Source organism: Symphodus melops (assembly GCF_947650265.1).
Source record: "Symphodus melops genome assembly, chromosome: 1".
Lineage (NCBI taxonomy): Eukaryota > Metazoa > Chordata > Actinopteri > Labriformes > Labridae > Symphodus > Symphodus melops.
The window spans coordinates 49639298-49657307 of NC_136691.1; the positions used below are offsets into that span (position 1 = coordinate 49639298).

Consider the following 18010-nt stretch of genomic DNA (forward strand, 5'->3'; position numbering starts at 1 on the left):
AAGATGGTTATTCACTAAACAGGGAAATATCCTATCATAATTAATCAAATTAGAATATCTGTTTTCTTTTCACATTTTATTAAAACGTAGCAGTTACAAACGTTTTTATTTTATCTTTTATATGAACGATTCTAAACGATGTGTTTCACTCTAAATAATGTAGGTCAACCTTGATTGTTTTTTTATTACAATTTCGTCAACAGAAAAATATGTAATATTGGGATCTGTAGTAAAGATTAAGATCCTACAAATAAAATAAAGGTTTTCTCTGTATTTCCTGTTTTCTTAATGGAGAGTAAGACCTTTTAACTTGTATGAAGACCTCTCCAAATCTTTGGTTAAATTAAAAAGAAATGTCACTATAATTTTCTTGTGTTTCAATTATAGTTTCAATGGGGCATTTATTTTTAATTTTGTGTTCAGAAAGAAAATTGGTCATAAAGTTTGACTGCTTTAAAAAAAAAAAAAAAGAACCATATCAGGACCCGTCCCAGCCGGTGTAGTTATCGTGCTGGCTACTTCAAAACCAATCTAAACATAATTCATCATATTTTCCTTCAGTTGAAACAGAAAATGTACTCACCATAACAAGCCGAGTGTTCATCCAACATGCATTTTTACTGACACTCAAAATATACATCAAATATTGGTTCAATTGTTATTGGGGATTTTTTCCTTCAACAGGCGTTCTGCACGGACTACTATTGCGTAGTCCACTGACAAGATGCTACGGGATTTAGCAAAACAGTCCAGATATGCGTGTATCTCCCTGGTCACCACTGCAAACATTTTTATTTAACCCGTTGTTGTTCGTTTCTTTTATACTCCCCCCCTCCTCTGAAGACTGTTAAAAGCCTACAGCCTTTGAGTACAGGAGGACATAAACTCGCCCACAGAGCTGTCTTGTTAGCGGCTCGACTCGACGCCACAGTCGGCTGCTCCTCTTCAGGGAACACGGTGTGCTCGCTGTTTCTGATCATCATCATCCCCGGCGGCCCATGAAGAAGAAGAAGGATTTATCGGTGATCTTCAGATATTGTCGTGTTTTTGTTTTTGTTTTTTTTGCTTTACTACACTAGGTTGTTTGATCAACTGTCCTCACCGTGGGATGGAGTGGCATTAGCTTAGCAACTTAGCTTACTCTATAGCAGCTGGCTCTCTTTTGGAAGAGGTGCACAAGTACTGTCTTTGTCATTTCTTTTCACTTTGATCGGAGTTTGAAACTCTACATGGTCGCTACAGTGGATTTAAGGCGACTTGAAGAGCGAGTCGGACCCCGAGGTTGGGAACCGAGGTGGCTGGATCTGACCTGCTGGAGGGCTCCAGGTCCCAAATTAAACCCAAATCCGACTGTGGCTGATCGCTGGACGGATATCATTTCATCCTAATGGCCTTGTTCTGTCAACTGTAGTAATACAACAAGCCTCGGCCCCTCCAAGCCCAGGTTTGACACACGTTAGTGAAGTTAAGAGACAGACACCTTGTTTCCACGGTCAGCAGAGACAGACAGACAGCAGTATGTCAGAGGACAACAACGCAGACAAGTTTATCAAGGTACGTCTTAATAATGAGGAAGCTAACCTCCTTGAAGTGTTTTTTTTGGGTTTAATCTTAACAGGTCTGATAATCAAATGAGGTCGAAACCTTCTGGACTCTGATCTCGATTTATCACATGGCTTCTCCTGTAAACACGAGCTTTTTGCGGGGATATTTCACTAGAATTTGCAGTCTGGTTCTGGGATTTGCTCCTGGCCTGATCTCTTCTATGTGTCACTGCTCCGGCATTTATGTCAGCAGTAAAATGTGATCCGAAGTGGCCCTGCTGGCCCCCGTCTCTTTCACAGCTGGGTCAGAATGTGTAATGCTGGATTTACTTGGAGGGGGGGGGGTGTCGTAAAGAACTGGGACACACAACCTTTTTCACCCATTTCAGGAGGTTATCCCAAAGATCAACCGGTGGTCTAGTGATTGAGCCTCTACTCTTTCTGTCTGGTATGAGACCCACTCGGAAGACATCGTCAGACTGCCGCGCTGAATAACTATCGCTCCAGAGGAGGTGCATTTAGAGGATCTGATCAAACAGCTATCTAGATATTGACAGTAGCATTCTGCTGCGTATTAAATAAATTGCTTTTCATGCATGCATCGTGCACATTGTTGCCTTTATATTATTTTACAAATGATGCCTTTTACATGTAACGTTGCTCAAAGGTGGACAGGAAATAAAATGAAAAGAGCAAAAATAAGCAGCTTTGGACATTACATATTTGTTATCCGGTGCCTTTGAAGATATGTTGATTCAGGTGGTAAATGAATACAAGCCCCTTGTCCTTTGTTTCGTAATCGTCCCAAATCCCTATTATCATCATCCTTTTTGTGCTTGAACAAGGCAGATTAGATTGGCCAGGACTGCACCTATTGGCCATGACATTTTGTTACTCCAAGATCAATATATTCTAAGGAAACAGGGACGAGGACTGAGATTATTATACTGATCCTAATGTATGAGAGGATGATTGGATATTAAACAGTATGTACTTTAAAACAGCACAAAGCTATGTTATAGTCCTTTTATAGATGAACGATGATTCTTTAAAATCACAGCCAAACTGTGTCTGTGTTCAGGATTAGCACTGTTTTGGAACCAGACAGGTGATAGTGGATAAAAATGTCTGTTACACAATCCAGTGCTAATACCATGGGACAAAAGCATGGCACCCTCACTCACTTTACTACAGTGTCAGTAATACTTTACTTTACTCTACTTTGTAAGAAGTTTGTTTTGAGGTCATGCAGTGGGCTGTCACTTTCACTACACGACAGAAACAATGCTGATAAATGTAATAATCCATAATCCTCATCATTTTGTGTGCAAAATTTGGTCCTTTGGGTTTTTTTTTCTTTTGTTTTCCAGCATCGGATAAATTGTCACGTGTGTTTCCCTTCCTGACAGGAGACATCCATCCTCGATGAGTACAACATAAACTGGACACAGAAGTTGGGGGCTGGCATCAGTGGACCTGTCAGGTCAGTGCGAGAGTTGTTAGTGTTTTATAAAAGAATCAGGACATTTTGTCCTTTCGTGCTCAGTCCTCTGTTTGATTAACTCGTGTGTCCAAAGAGAGGTCTTTCATACTATTGCAGAAGTCGTACAGGGAGAAATCTGATGTGTTGGCTTCTGTATACTTGTGAAAGAAGACCCAGCCTCGCTTGGGGATTTTGTTTTTTTCTTAGTTCTGAAAATAGTTTATCGTGACTCAGAATATTCCAAAATCCCATGAAAGGATTTAAGAGATGGATAAATATTGATTTATTGCCCAGCCCATGCAGTGCATGACTATGAACGGCTGCCAAAAAAACCCTTCCTACATGCTGCTGACTCTGGTGCTTTTTTTCCAGTGGCATGACTTCATCAGCATGTTGACTTTAACCTGAGCATAATAATACATATTTAGAAGATTAAAGGGCCAGATGCAGACCAACTGGTAGTCTGTTACACCGTCACAACTTAAAGCTTCATATAGATGGACTTAAACCCCGCCTCATCTCCGGCTCTCAACGTGTCGTCAAGTTGAAGGTAAGGCTGAGACAGGATTTCCAGCATGTTTGCTGCTGCTGGTTTCCGGAGTCCCCTGCTTTGACAGACGGTCGACGCCACTCAGGCCCCCCCCCCCCCCCACACCCTTTTATATGAACTGTCTCAGCCTATTTGAAACATGTTGTTATGTGAATCCTGCCTTAAAAAAACATGTTTAACACTTTTTGTTCACAAGCTACAGAGTGAACCGAATGCATCGAGGAGGAGTGATTGAATTGTGGATTTTTAAGAGATGCACAAGGGATCAATGATGAAACTCAGCGGCTTTCTACATTCTTCCCTCTAATCCTCTCTCCCAAACACACAGGCAGGTTTTTTTGTTTTTTTTATCACAGGAAAGCACATGTTGCTGAAATACTCTGAACAAACACCAATGACTGTTTGACTGTTGATCTTTTTTTCTTCTATTTGTGGAAGAAGACAGGCTGAGGATTGTTTATGGGACTGTTGCATTATATTAAAAACGGAATGATAGTCATTTCTCAACAACCTGAACCAAAACCTTTAGTTCTTGTGAGCTGTTTGAGTATCTTTAATATGAACACTAGTCATGATGACTACATTTCTCTCTAGTTCTCTTCCGTGTTACTGTAATAGTGATACAGAGATTACGTTTCATGCCTTGGATGATGTCAGTCGTTGATGTGTCTCAGTGGTGTTTCATCAATTGAATGCTTGTAAGCTTATATTCCAAACTGCTCATTTCAAAGAGCAGTTTTTTTTTCTCGTTTGGCTGAAAAAGTCAACTGTTTTGAATTTGAAGTTTAATTTTCAGGATCTGCCCCTGATTCTTATCAGTTTTTTTCGGGGCAGAAAAGTGCCGGCTGTGCACATTCACGTGTTTGTCCCGTCCCGTCTCTATAACAACGACCTCTGTGTGACCCAGACTGCTCCGTTGCTTTTTTTTTTTATTTTAAGATTTATACATTTTAGCCTTTATTATAGAGGAGGCAGGAAACCAGGGAGAGAGAGTGGGGATGGATATATGGGGGGAGCCACTGGCCGGACGTGAACCCGGACCGCCCATGTGAGGACTATAGCCTCAATGCATGCTCTGTTACTTTTTACAGCTTTTCAAAAAAAATTTATTAGAGATTGTCTTCACCCCAGCAGACACGGAGCAAAGAGGATGTGGGTATAAGACACGATCTGCAGGAGACACAAAATCTTTTGTTTGAAAACATGCGCCGTGACGCGTTGAACGATTTTCAACTCGAAGTGCTCTCAGCAGCCGCACAAAAAAGGGCAGAGCGCTCGGAAAAACAAGACGGTGGACACTGTGCTTTCTCGAGGCGACTGCTCTCTCCTCATTGAAAACAATTGAAATATGACACTGGCGTTAAGTAAAAAGCGCTGGTGGACACATGGGCCTGATGAATGATTGCTGCCTCAGTTTACATCACTTCACATAGACTCAATATTAGGTCACCAAACAGCTTCTTCTGTCTGATTACTGATAATAACGACATTTCCTCCATTGGGGGATCCATGAAGTTTATCCTTATTATGCTACACACGTGTTTCCTCTGTGCCTTTCAAACTGAGGTGCTCCTTCTCAGATGCAGGCTGTAATAGATTAATGGTTGGCTCAGAGGCTGGAAGCTATCGCGGTCTGCTTCAGCAGAGAACAACCTGTTATTTCTTAATGTGTGTCGTTTGGCCTCGAGTGACAGCCATAATGAGGAACTGACTCATCAACCCTTCATCAAAACACACGAGTCCTGATAACTGATGATGATGAACTCATGATTCATGCTGTACTCTTTGTATTCCTGGGCAAGCTATTACTAACCCTGGGAGACGTCATTGTTTTAAACAGTGATTCAGTTTGGAGACTTTTTCCTTATTCAGATCTTTCACTGATTCTCCCCCTCGCCTGTTTCTGGAGACATAGTCATGTACCAGCGCCCCCTCCGCTGCACTCTGTGATTCATAAGGCAGGCATTGCTTTCCAGTGAAGTGAACTTTGGCCGAGGTGGAGTGTTTCTCTCAGTAATGCTTTAATAGTGTAATCTGAGTTTAAGGCCAGAGGTTGCTTTTTAAAGTGAGTATTTTTATGCCTTGCTGCTCAGAGGAGGACAACAGATTTCATGTTGAACAAGAGTTCATCTGTTTTCTTCTGAGACTCTAAAACGTAGTCCAAAGAAAAACCAAAATGAGGAGATCTTAGTTTAATTCTTTCCCTCTTGAATATGGAGATTTGAAATACGACAAAGTGTGAAACCAAAAGCTGCCACCCAGGATTAGGTTTTCCCAAAACAAACTGTGATATTGACAAAATACTGGTGCTGTCTCTGTTTTTTTTTTTTTTGTGATGCATGTATTCGGTGTGGAGACAGCTCCATTGGAAGCCTCCCCCCTCCTCTGTGTAGGCATCATGTGGTTTCCATGAAGAGCTGGAGCGAGTTCCTGCCACATTTACCTGATACTGTCGGCCAGTATCAATTATACAAATTCTGTGAAGATGTTTTATCACCCAGCATGCTCGCTCTTTCACCTATGGGACAGCGTGAGGCTGTGAAATGACGCTGAAGCGAGCGATCAGCTTTCACCAGATAAATCGGTGTAGGGGTGAAAAACATGCTTTTAGGATTCAGGAGAAACATGTTGCAAAGATCAGTATTGTACAAAAAAAGGAATTGCACGTTATTTTATTAAAGGTCCACTATGTACAATATCTCCTGAATGACGTCCTAAAATGACCCTGATGAAAAACACAACTCCACCTCCTCTGATGTTTCCAAACCAGCAACACGTGTGAGGAGTGAGACCCTGAAGGAACTTCTAGTTATAAGCTGACGTTTGTCTGTGTGATGGTAGGGACTGTTGTTAAATGACATGACGTGCTTTAATGAGCTCCTTTCAGACATACACGTACACAGAGAGCTGCACATAATGAACAGAAGGAGAGAGGGATCAGCTGGTGAAAAAAAAAAAAAGATATTCTGAAAATGTGTGATTGTTGGAAACATTTTAAAAAAGGTCTATTACAATAAAGTCATGGTAAAGCAGATGCATTGAACCTTTTAAATAACAGCATATATGAGGGATACATCGCAGATTTTTAGGGATTCAATGATGTATGTACAGTAAATAAGATGGCCACCGTGCATAAAGTATCAAGGAAGGGTTTAGTATATCCGATCGGTCAAATGTAGAATTAGAGGACAGATTGAACTGAACAGCACACGACAAACTCAAAAGACAATTTTACAAACAAACTGGACTCAGTCGTTCCATAAGAACAAAACAGACCCACTTATAGTTAGACCCCACCTCCCCCCTCACCGTTTGATGGCCACATCTGGCCCATGTATTTGCAACACAGGAAATGACATTTTATTGAATTTGGGCCCCTGTCCCTTTAAAACTCTCTGCACGTCCCTTTGGGTGCCACTGACTTGCACGGAGCCGAGAGCTGCCTGGAGCAGGAGCAGAGTCTTTGGTTGAGCATTTTAACAAAGTCTTGGGTTGGACTTTGTGATAATTCAAATTCTTGATTTAAACTGAAAGATTTTCATTTTTCATCTGTTATTGTTCTCATGATCTACTGATAATCAGTATCGGTATCAGTCCTGAAAACTGGATATCGGTCGACCCCTAATGTCAGCTGGAATGATTATTGACTCGTGTTTTCTTCCTATTCAGAGTTTGTGTGAAGAAGTCATCTCAGGAACGCCTGGCCCTGAAGATCCTCATCGATCGGCCCAAAGCAAGAAATGAGGTGAGAGGAGAAACACTGGAAGACGTCATGGTTGCTTCCTGTTGTTTGTTGTATCAATACACTTTGTTCTGTCTGTCGTCCTGTTGTTAATCTCATTTCAATCTGGTATTCTTTCCTCATCAATCTGTCTTCTGGGCTTCTGCTGTCTGTTTGTACGGGCTTTGTTTTCACTAACATTTTCCTCCTGCAGTGAGCCGAGTGGCTCGCAGCCTCTCCATGTCATTAGCAGCCGTCTGTTTGGATCAAGCAGTTTATTCAGCAGTGGAGACATGCGGGCAGCACAGACTCTGTCAGTGAAAGCTTCACAGCTTCCGTACAGCAAAGACACAGAAATAATTACCACTTAGCCAAATATGATATTAAACTCAACTATATATGTATATAGCTGTATGTCCACTTCCATATTGTGCTATGTGCAATGCTAACGACTGAATTTCGTTTTGTCTTCTTCAGGTGCGTCTCCATATGATGTGTGCCAACCATCCGAACATCGTGCAGATCCTTGAGGTTTACGCCAATAGTGTCCAGTTCCCGCACGAGTCCAGTCCGAGGTAAAGAGCTCTGCATGTGTGTTAATGTCTTGCTATGATCTGGCTCCAACGATTGTTAGCTGTACAGATTCAGTCTGTGAATGAGATGTTCCAGTTCCTTACATGAATGTCAGAAAGTGTGACAACGACTAGATTCAAGAATAAACTGATCAATATTTGACAGTGAGAAGTGACTCTGGTCTTTTAGAAATAAATTAAGGATTCATCTTCCAGATATGAAATTGTCCAAGAACATGGTAAATGGACTCAATATTGCTTTTCTAGTCTTCTGACTACTGATGGCAGAGGAAGTCCAAACGTATGTGATGATGGTAATTATTTAAACCAACATGTCAGAGAGCAGCTTCACTGAGACAAACTTTCAAATGAAACAGAATTTAAATTCGAGGATTAACTCGATTGATTTTAATGTTCAGAAGTCAAAATCACGGATACCTCAAGTAATCAAGTATAATCTGGTCGACACGATACATTAGAGATATATGGAGGATATAAATGACAACACTACAGTCAATAAGTAGAGAACTTCCCTTCCTTCACACTTGACCCACGTGCCCATTCTGCTGCAGTGAAAACAGATAACCTGCTATGAAGACAAATGCAGACGACTCTTGTCCTTTGTCTCTTCAGTGGATGATTGAGCTGAGACTGCTGCTGCTGTAATAAACTCCATCTTTGCTGTTTTCTTCTTCTTCTTTTTTATTGTACCAGTTTGTATAAAACATGGTGGTATCAACATCACCCATTGGTTTCTGTAGATGTTTCATCAAGCCCATCGATGGCGCCGGTCACCACTTTGGAGACGTTGACTCCAGCTAACATTTGTTGAATCTTGTCAGGCTAAGAGGCGGGTCTTTTTCCTTCCTGTCAGTCTACTCAGCCACACCCATTTATTAACGCCTTTTATTATGTGAACTTTTCTGCTTAATTAAATCCAAACCGTTGCGTTACATAAAAAGGATTCCCTGATACAGAGGGATTAAGAAATGAGCTCTAGAGACTGAAACTGTTATTTGAATTTAACTTGATTATTTGTGCTGTTAAATACTCTGGCCTTTGCAGCGACTGTCAGCTCGACACTTGAGTAACTCTAGTTTTTCTTCTGCATCAGCTCATTTTTCAACCCCGGAGGATTCTGTTTTTATAAATGTTAAATATACAAATATAACCTTGGCCTCAGTTACACTGTCTTCCCGTAGGAAACACCGATGGATGTTATATAGCAAATTGACTGGGCGTGGACATAAAACTTCCAACTGTACATCAATTCACTTCCTCTGACCCGCGACACCTTCTGTTCTGTTTTGTTACAGAGCGAGACTCCTTATCGTAATGGAGATGATGGAGGGTGGTGAGCTGTTCCACAGAATCAGTCAGCACAGGCACTTTACTGAAAAGATGGCCAGCCAGGTCACTAAACAGGTAAGTGAAAACGCACAGTCACGTGTCAGCACACCGGGAGACCTCTCCATTTTTATTTTTACCTGCGTCTCCAGTTGACTTTTTGTCTTTGAGTGGAAAACTTTTTCTTTTTTTTTTTTATGTTTTGCAACAGCTTGTGATGTTATTTGTATTCGCTTCAATAGAGTTGCATATCAGGCGACTGACCAATGAGAAACATGGTGAAAAGAAGCAACACAAACAAGCTCTGCTCACGTGTTTTAAACACGCACACGTTGATGTCTCTCTCCAATGTAGATCAGTCAAGCCTTGGAACATTGTCACTCTCTAAATATTGCACATCGTGACCTGAAGCCAGAGAACCTGCTCTTTAAGGATAACTCTCTGGTAAGTTGCTTAAGTTGCATTTTAATACTACAGTTCAACAAAGGTGCAACACTCCTGATGCCGCTGCAGAGGTTTTTCCCTAATAAGAGGAAACAACGTACATCTTTAGTTCATACTGGACAGGAAAATGAACTTTGTAGCAGGTAGACCTAAACATGTAGAGGAATTGAAGACTCATTCAATTTGAACAAAAGGATGCATAGCGGTATTTGTGGGATGAACTTAAAAAGGCTAGCGGCATCTAGCCTGACTATTGTCCGTTTGAAACTTGTTTTTTGTTTTGTTTTGTTTTTTTCCCGTCAAATGTCACATGTATATTCATTTTTTCTGTTGCACAGGATGCACCTGTGAAGTTGTGTGACTTTGGCTTTGCCAAAATTGATCAAGGAGACTTGATGACCCCTCAGTTCACTCCCTACTACGTAGCACCTCAGGTAAAAAGGAGCACCAGACTGAAATGTTGCAACAACAAAAAAATAGAGCTGAAGCTGATTATTCCCCTCCTGCTGTTATTTCTGTTCAGGTACTTGAGGCTCAAAGAAGACACCAGAAAGAAAAGTCTGGAATTATACCTACCTCACCCACTCCTTATACCTATAACAAGGTGAGACTCAGAGGTGTTGGATTAACGGCACGTTCCATTTTTATCTCTGAAGTCAGAAAGTTCCCTCGTCCTTTATGTCACCAGGATCATCCCGCCTGGAGTCAGAAATGTGACTTAGAATATCTTAATTACCCCAATTTAAAATCCAACATTGTTGCTACGTGTATCTTGCAATCTATGTGTGGACATGTTGTCGTGTCACATAGTGTGTTGTTATGGCTTGGTATTAGCTGGGAGTTTCGTGGTAAATGGAACGTACCATAAGCATTTAGGCATATTATCGTGGCTCCAATTGATTCTCACATGTGATTTAATGTTGTTTTCCAAACTGTACTACTTTCTAATAAATATAATCAGTGGTGAGTATGACATGTAGACTCAGCATGGTTTCTTATGAATGTTTCCTCTCTATCGTCTGCAGAGCTGTGACTTGTGGTCTCTCGGCGTGATAATCTACGTCATGCTGTGTGGTTATCCTCCGTTTTACTCCAAACACCACAGTCGCACTATCCCGAAAGACATGAGGAAGAAGATTATGACGGGCAGCTTTGACTTCCCTGAAGATGAGTGGAGTCAGATCTCTGAGATGGCCAAGGACATCGTACGCAAGTATGTCTTGGTTTTTTTCCCTTCTCCTGCTCTCCGTGAGCATATGTGGACTGGGAGTGGCCACCTGTGAGCAGACATTTCTTAATAATGTAGTTCTTACTCTTGCAGGAGTAAAATCATGTTTGCTCGTTCTAATTTGTCCGTTGTGTTGAAGCCCACATGAGATTTGTATTTGGATCCATTTTGTACCATCTGCTGGTGCTGCTGTGGTTTCCAAAACACAAAAAACTGCGGCTTCTAAAATAACATTCTTGTTTGTCATTGTCCCTCACTTTGTCTGGTCTCCCTATCCACTTCCTTACTTTTTAGTTAGAATTTTTCTTTTCTTTTTTCATACCATCCCTGCGTACATGCCCTGATTCGTTCATTTATTTTTAGATTTATTTTTGGCTTTTTCCTTCATTAGGCAGACAGTGGATAGGGTGGGAAATCAGGGAGACAGAGAGGGGATCGACATGCGGGAAAGAGGCCACAGGCTGGAGTTGAACCCGGGCCGCCTGCTTTGAGGACTGTAGCCTCCATACATGGGGACGCGTGCGCTTCCACTGCGCTACCTGCGCCTGATTCGTTCTTTTTTCAATAACTTGAACTCTTCCCCCATTTCTCCTCTCCTCTGCTCCGAGCAGGCTGCTGAAAGTCAAACCAGAGGAAAGACTGACTATTGAAGGAGTCTTGGCTCACCCTTGGCTCAACTGCACTGAAGCCCTTGACAACGTGCTGCCCTCTGCCCAAATGATGATGGACAAGGTGAGTGGAAGGTTAAATGTGCATCCTGCAGAACTGCTATGGAGAAACCTGCTCATCAGGTCATTGGTGTTAAGTGATAGAATCGGCTTTAACTACTTCTCCTATGATTAGAGGGAAGGAGCATCTACACCTCCTTGCTTCCCAAATTCAAAGATGTCTTGGTTGGCTATGGGTTAACTGCTAGCATCTTGTCTTTTGTCTTTGAATTGTCTCGCTGCATATCAAACCAAAGTGCACACGTCCTGTTCTGCTGCATCCCTGATAATCACATTTCAATGAATTACAAAAGCTGTTTCCAAACATGCACTCCCCAGATCTCAGGAGGCAGTCCTGCCATGCGGCTCACTCAGAAATCTGGGACATTTCAGTTTTATGCATATGGAAAAGGCTTTATTGAATTTGGCATTTCTGCCTGTGGTTGTGTAAAAGGGGTTAATTTAGACCTCCTGTTGGTGAGCTAAACTAAAACAGTGTGAATAGCATAGGTCAACATTCTTTTTCCATTTTTCACAGTCTGTTCTCTCCCCTTCCAGGCGGTAGTTGCAGGTATCCAGCAGGCTCACGCAGAGCAGCTAGCCAACATGAGGATTCAGGATCTGAACGTGAGCCTGAAGCCGCTGAACTCTGTCAACAACCCAATCCTCAGGAAGAGGAAACTACTTGGGTATGATCGATTTGTCTTTTAGATTTTAATTCAAAATGTTATCCTCTTGTGATTATAGATAGATAGATAGATAGATACTTTATTGATCCCGAGGGAAATTCAAGAAACGTTAGAAACAGAAGTTTAGGTTTTTCATGCAACATAAATACAGATACAGTAAATGATGCATACAATTCTTCCAATACACACAGCTGGGGTTTTTCCTTATTTCCTGAAGGCTGGAGACATTTCAGTACTATGGTTAAAGGGATGCACCTTGTGGGCCTTTTTGCCATTATTAATCAGGACAGCTGAAGAGAGGCAGGAAATGTTGGGAGGAGAGAGAGAGCAGGTAGGATGTACAAAGAATGAGGTTACGTTTTTAAAAGAGACAAAAAGGCTCCAACATATATCCTCTGGCAGGCTGGCTGTGGTCATGTAACATGATGAATCTAACTATTTACTGAACTTTCCCAAACATATGTAGCTCAGGATACTGGAGTTGTTCACTTCAAGGTTAACTCTATGCTATATTTTGATCTTGTTGCTGTTTGTAATGTATCCCTGACTCTGTCAGTGCTGATAAGGAGGATGAAGAGGATGTGCCACTCCCTGCTCTGCGCTCTGTTTATTTTCCCTGTTTATTTATTTTTTGTCCTCTGACAATAACACAGCTGATTATTGTACTTGTGTGGAACAGCAGTTCGTTGGGGTGATGGTGTTTTATTTATTTATTTTTCAATGAGTCACTCTATAACAGGAACTAACTGTTCAATTCAAATACTTCCCCAGTTATTATTCTTTTTATTTCCTTCCTGGCTACACTGCTTCTTGTCATTTATTTTGTTCTCAAATTTGTTTCACTGCAGCCCCAAGCCCAGTGATGGTTTCTTCATTCACGACCCAGAGAACGGCGGGGAAGACTCCAATGTGGCTCTGGAAAAATTACGAGATGTCATTGCACAGTGTATTCTACCACAAGCTGGTCAGTGAATTCACCTTGGGACTTAAAACAACGGAGGCCCTGTTTAGTGTTTTATATATGATATGTGCACCAGGAGACAAGTTTACTTTGATTCTACAGTGTTTTGTGTCTACAGTACATCTGTTCTTCGGCCCTCTCTGCTTATTTTCAAGATGTTTTTTTTTCCCATACACACTAAGTGCTTTCAACAAAAACAAATTACAATAATAAAACCTTTCCCATAGTCCTGAAAAGATATGCAAGACTTGTATTTGAAAGGCAATTTATTTAAAAGTAGTGTTTAAATCCACCATAGCTCTTCGTGAGTTGTCGAGCTGCAATTTCCATCCCTCAGTGTTTCTGACATTATTTTTTGTTGATCCAGGTGAGAACGAGGACGAGAAGCTGAATGAGGTGATGTATGAAGCGTGGAGGTTCAACAGAGACTGTAAACTGCTGCGAGACGGCCTGCAGGGGCTCAGCTGGGACGGTATGTACAGTTTAACTGGGATGAACTGCCTCTTGTTATGTCTTTAAAGAAATATATTTAACCCGGTTATGAATCCACTGAGACCAAGATCTCTTTCAATGGGGCGACGTGTCCAAGAGGGCAGCTGCACACGTCATAATAAATATTACACACATCTTATGCTGTCCTTACGGTCACTATTTTATACTTCCTGGATAGAGTAGGAAGTTTGGGAGAGAGAGGAAGGAGCCACGAGTCAGATTTAAGATATTATTTATTAATCCTGCATGAGGAAATTCCACTTGACAATCTGTAGTTGAACATGCTTCACACACACACACACAGAGTGAGGGGGCTGCCCACTGTGAGGGCTCCTGAACTGTTTCAGATCCTTGCTCAAGGGCCCCATGGCAGTGCTAAAGAAGTAAACGGACACCTCTTCAGCTAACACAGCTGTATGGAAATAGTCGATATCTATGCTGATGACTATTTTTTTTCTTTTGTAGGCTCTAAAGACAACAATATTCATTTCAGTCAGATTCAGAACTATCTGAAAAAACTCCTCACAGGAGCTTTGAATTCATCTTCTGCATGTAATCATCGGCTCTTTCTTTGCAGGACGATCATTCTCCGACAAAGTCGACCGCCTGAAGTTGGCTGAAATAGTGAAACAGGCCATCGAAGAGAAGACAAATCTGGAAGAATCACATTAGCAAACGCTGTCTTTCTATCCTCTTTTTATATTGTTTGTTATGACCCTTTTTAACCCACATCTTTAAAGAGGCTTTTTTACTTGAAAAGATACGCAGATGTGTTTTTGTTTCTTTTTCATGAACTCACTTGCAAAGACCTATTGTACAGCTGTAGAAATATTTCAAAGAGGACTTGCTCTTACTAGATTTTTTTATTGGACACTTACAAAGAACATTGAAGAAAAAAATATATTTTCATTTTTGCAACCAAAAAAAAGAGAGAAAAGAAAAGATGACATTAGTTGTTCAGATTATTTTCCAGGAGGCGGATTTATTAGCTCCTTGTCCTGGATATCAAGTTGTTTTTTATCCAAGTAAATTCATTTTATTCTATTTTATTTTCTTTCAAACATCCTAGGAGTTGTATTTATTGAAACAAAGACTTTCATTATTTTATACCTTACTTGTAGCCTTGCAGTGGGCTCTAAAGTCAAGAGAAGCTGACTGCAATGTGATTTAGTTCTTCCATACAAACTCTAAATCTCAAACTGAGTTTAAATGAAAATCATCTTTGTTTTGTGTAACGTTCCCTCAACCTTTTTGTTTTGTAAAGGTCAAGTCAGAGTGGAAATGGAGAATAGAAAGTGTCATGAAATAGACTAATTAAACCGCAGATTCATTCTGTCATGAACTCCTTATGTAAACAGGCTTTATCAATGGGACTGATGAGGCGCAAACACTGGCTGGGTTTCTTTCTTTACTCATCGATCAGTGACTTTTTAACCCAAATATTCTGAACACAAAGGGTTTTAAGCTTTTAATTGTCTCACTCTTTCTGCAGTTTTTCCTTTTTTTTTTTTTTTTTTTTTTTTTAATGCCCAATGTGGTTTTATTTTCAAGAATAATATCTGAAGTTCAAACTGTGAGTGTATGTCATCTGCACAAAACGATGATGCTGTTTGACAGTGTGTGAAGTTTTGGATCGGCAGGTTAAATGAAGTGAATCTTTTAAAGTATAAGGGTAAGGCAAACGTTAAAAAGGTGTAGTTTGTATACGTCTTCTTGTGTCTGATGGTATTCTAAAAAAAATGTCTTAAGTAAAATGTATAACTTAAGTGTTTTTTTTACTTGTTGGCTGCACCCACAGTGAAGAGAGGAAACACTATTTTGTTTTTGTTTTCTTTTTCTCTTTTGATTTGCACAGTTTCCTCATCTGTACTCACCAATATTTCCTTATTGGTTTATTTGTAAACATGAACGTGCAACTCAAGCAAAGGCAGGACACATGCGTACGCCACTTCACATGCAACTGTGTTAGAGAGCAAGTCTTTAGTGTTGGCTCCACTCTCCTTCTCTGGCTGGCCAAATCACTGACTGTGCACGGCTTGACATCTGTTCTGGAAATATGGCCACCTATTCCAGTTTATAATACTGCAAATGCAAGGGCTTTCATTGGTGGTGATTCGACACTATATAGATAAGTAAATGACCCCCAAATTGCTCCTGCTGCATCAGCATTGTGTAAATGTGTATGAATGGGATCAATAAATACTGATGGACACTTTACATAGCAGCCTCTGACATCAGTGTGTGAATGTGGGGCGAATGGGTAGGTGTCACCTGTGGTATAAAATGTGCTTTATATGTCTGAAGACGAGGAAAGTGCTTCACAAGCTTAAACCCATCTTCAAAATGATGACTGATGACGGTCTTCAGTTGTGACTAATTATAGTTTCTACTGGAACTTAGAACATGGTCCGCTTGTACCTGTTTCTGTAGTATTACAAGGGCTTAATAATTTGAGCGAGAAAGTCCATGCACGGGCATTCAATGTTTTCAATCCATCAGTATTACCGTCTTCTTTCCTTCTTTATTTGAAGTGGTCAAAGTACCAGACATTCTCCTGCTCATTCTCATCCTTTGTTTCTTACTAACACATCATTTATCATCCAGAGTGAAACTATAGCATATCATTTATTTATTTTTTTCTTCAAAAAAGGGTAAAAGAAGGGATCAATGAATCATGCTTCATGACTGAAAGGGCAACTTTTCTTTTTCAGTGCCTGATCATTTCTTAGTTTTTTGTTCATCTGTTTTTCTTTTTTTAGATTTAGGATAAAAAAAGAGGTCTTAATAACAATTCCGCATTTATCATTTCTCTCTGACTATAAGGAAAGTATAAACAGCCTAAATTAGTTTAACAGTCTGTTGCTGTCGTTTGGAACAAAAAAAAAAAAACGAAATCCCAAATTAGATGCACTCACGCATTAAGTGTTCCTGTAACAATCGAGACCATTCTTCTTCTAAATAAACATTTTAAAAGCATATTATTTTAGCATTTTCACAAACTTAAAAACAGGGCTGAAATTTAGTCTTTTTCTCACAATGTACAAGTCTTCTTTAGTTGTCCACATTTCTGTTTTTTCTATTCTGATTTGGTTGGATATCCGAACTTCAAACAATCGTTAATATAATTCAGAGAGGGCCTTTTGGGTTGTCAGTCATGCAGTTTGAAAATACTAGCCACATCATTTTTGTGAAATTACGTGGCTTAAATCTATGCGTTATTGTACCTTTTTAATGGGGCAGTCTATTAATTATTATTACATATTTTTTTCAAGAAGTTTATTATGGGATGTGATGGTTTAATGTAAGAATGAAGGCTTTTATTTCACATTTGTCATTGGTTTGGTCTTTTTCATACTTAAGGAAAAAAATACTGCTGACAAATTAAAGAAACCGTATATTAACTTGCCTAGATTTACATGTAATAAAGCTTTATCACTTGTATTTTCCATTTTAATATAAGGTGAAAGCTAGCGGCTAAGTAGCTCAGCATAAAGAGCGTAGAAGGCAAGCCAGCATAACTTTCCAACAGCAAACAAAATGTGTCCACCAACATATCTCGAACTTTGTACTCTATCAATTTCTGTCTTTTTGTATAACCGCTTTTTAAAAATTGACGAGTTCAAACGTTGTCTCTTTAAGGGAGGTGAATTTTTGAACAAGCTTTCTGGGTGTAACAGCAGGATGTCTTTTCCCACTGATCCGTGGAGTAGTGTTACCTATCAAGATCGTAGACTATAACAAGAAGATCCAGATGAGCACCTGTGGGTATAAGCAAAGCCACAGATCTGGGCTCCTGCAATGACGCCGCTTAATGCATACTTCTCTTGAAATCTTATTAGAAGGGTTTTTTTTAATAGAGAATCAAAACCTGCTCAGAAATCCAGTAGGCCTACATGTCTTTACTGCGTTATGATTTTATTTTCTGAACATGTACATGTGTTCATTCACTTGTGCAGGTTGTTTTTCATTGTATTTTCTTTTAGGGTATGAATGATTTTTCTTGGAGATGGTACCATCCAACACTAATATTCATCGATTTCCAGTATCAATCAAACAATCTTTACTTCTATAGCACATTTAAAACAACCTTGGTTGACCAAAGTGCTGTACAAGCGTAAACAACAAACTGAAATGCACAGAAGTCAGGTTTGTTGTGTGGTTTATTGCCGTTTGGATCATTCTTTTCAGGGCACAATAACAAAATTCTTTCAAAATGTGGAAACATTTAGCATTGTTTTGTTTAACCATATTTTTAATGGATGTGTGACAGGA

At 40.1% G+C, this 18010-nt stretch overlaps 1 protein-coding gene across 1 annotated transcript; it reads left to right on the forward strand.

Annotated features, from left to right (window-relative positions):
- Window positions 1-568: 568 nt before the first annotated feature.
- Window positions 569-16377, forward strand: mapkapk5 (MAPK activated protein kinase 5). Its single transcript, XM_079368326.1, has 14 exons — window positions 569-1554; window positions 2954-3027; window positions 7247-7322; window positions 7776-7873; window positions 9187-9295; window positions 9572-9661; window positions 10000-10095; window positions 10185-10265; window positions 10687-10874; window positions 11501-11621; window positions 12155-12285; window positions 13134-13249; window positions 13614-13718; window positions 14316-16377. The coding sequence occupies exons 1-14, from the start codon at window positions 1519-1521 to the stop codon at window positions 14408-14410; spliced, it is 1416 nt and encodes a 471-aa protein (XP_079224452.1). The 5' UTR covers window positions 569-1518; the 3' UTR covers window positions 14411-16377.
- Window positions 16378-18010: the final 1633 nt, after the last annotated feature.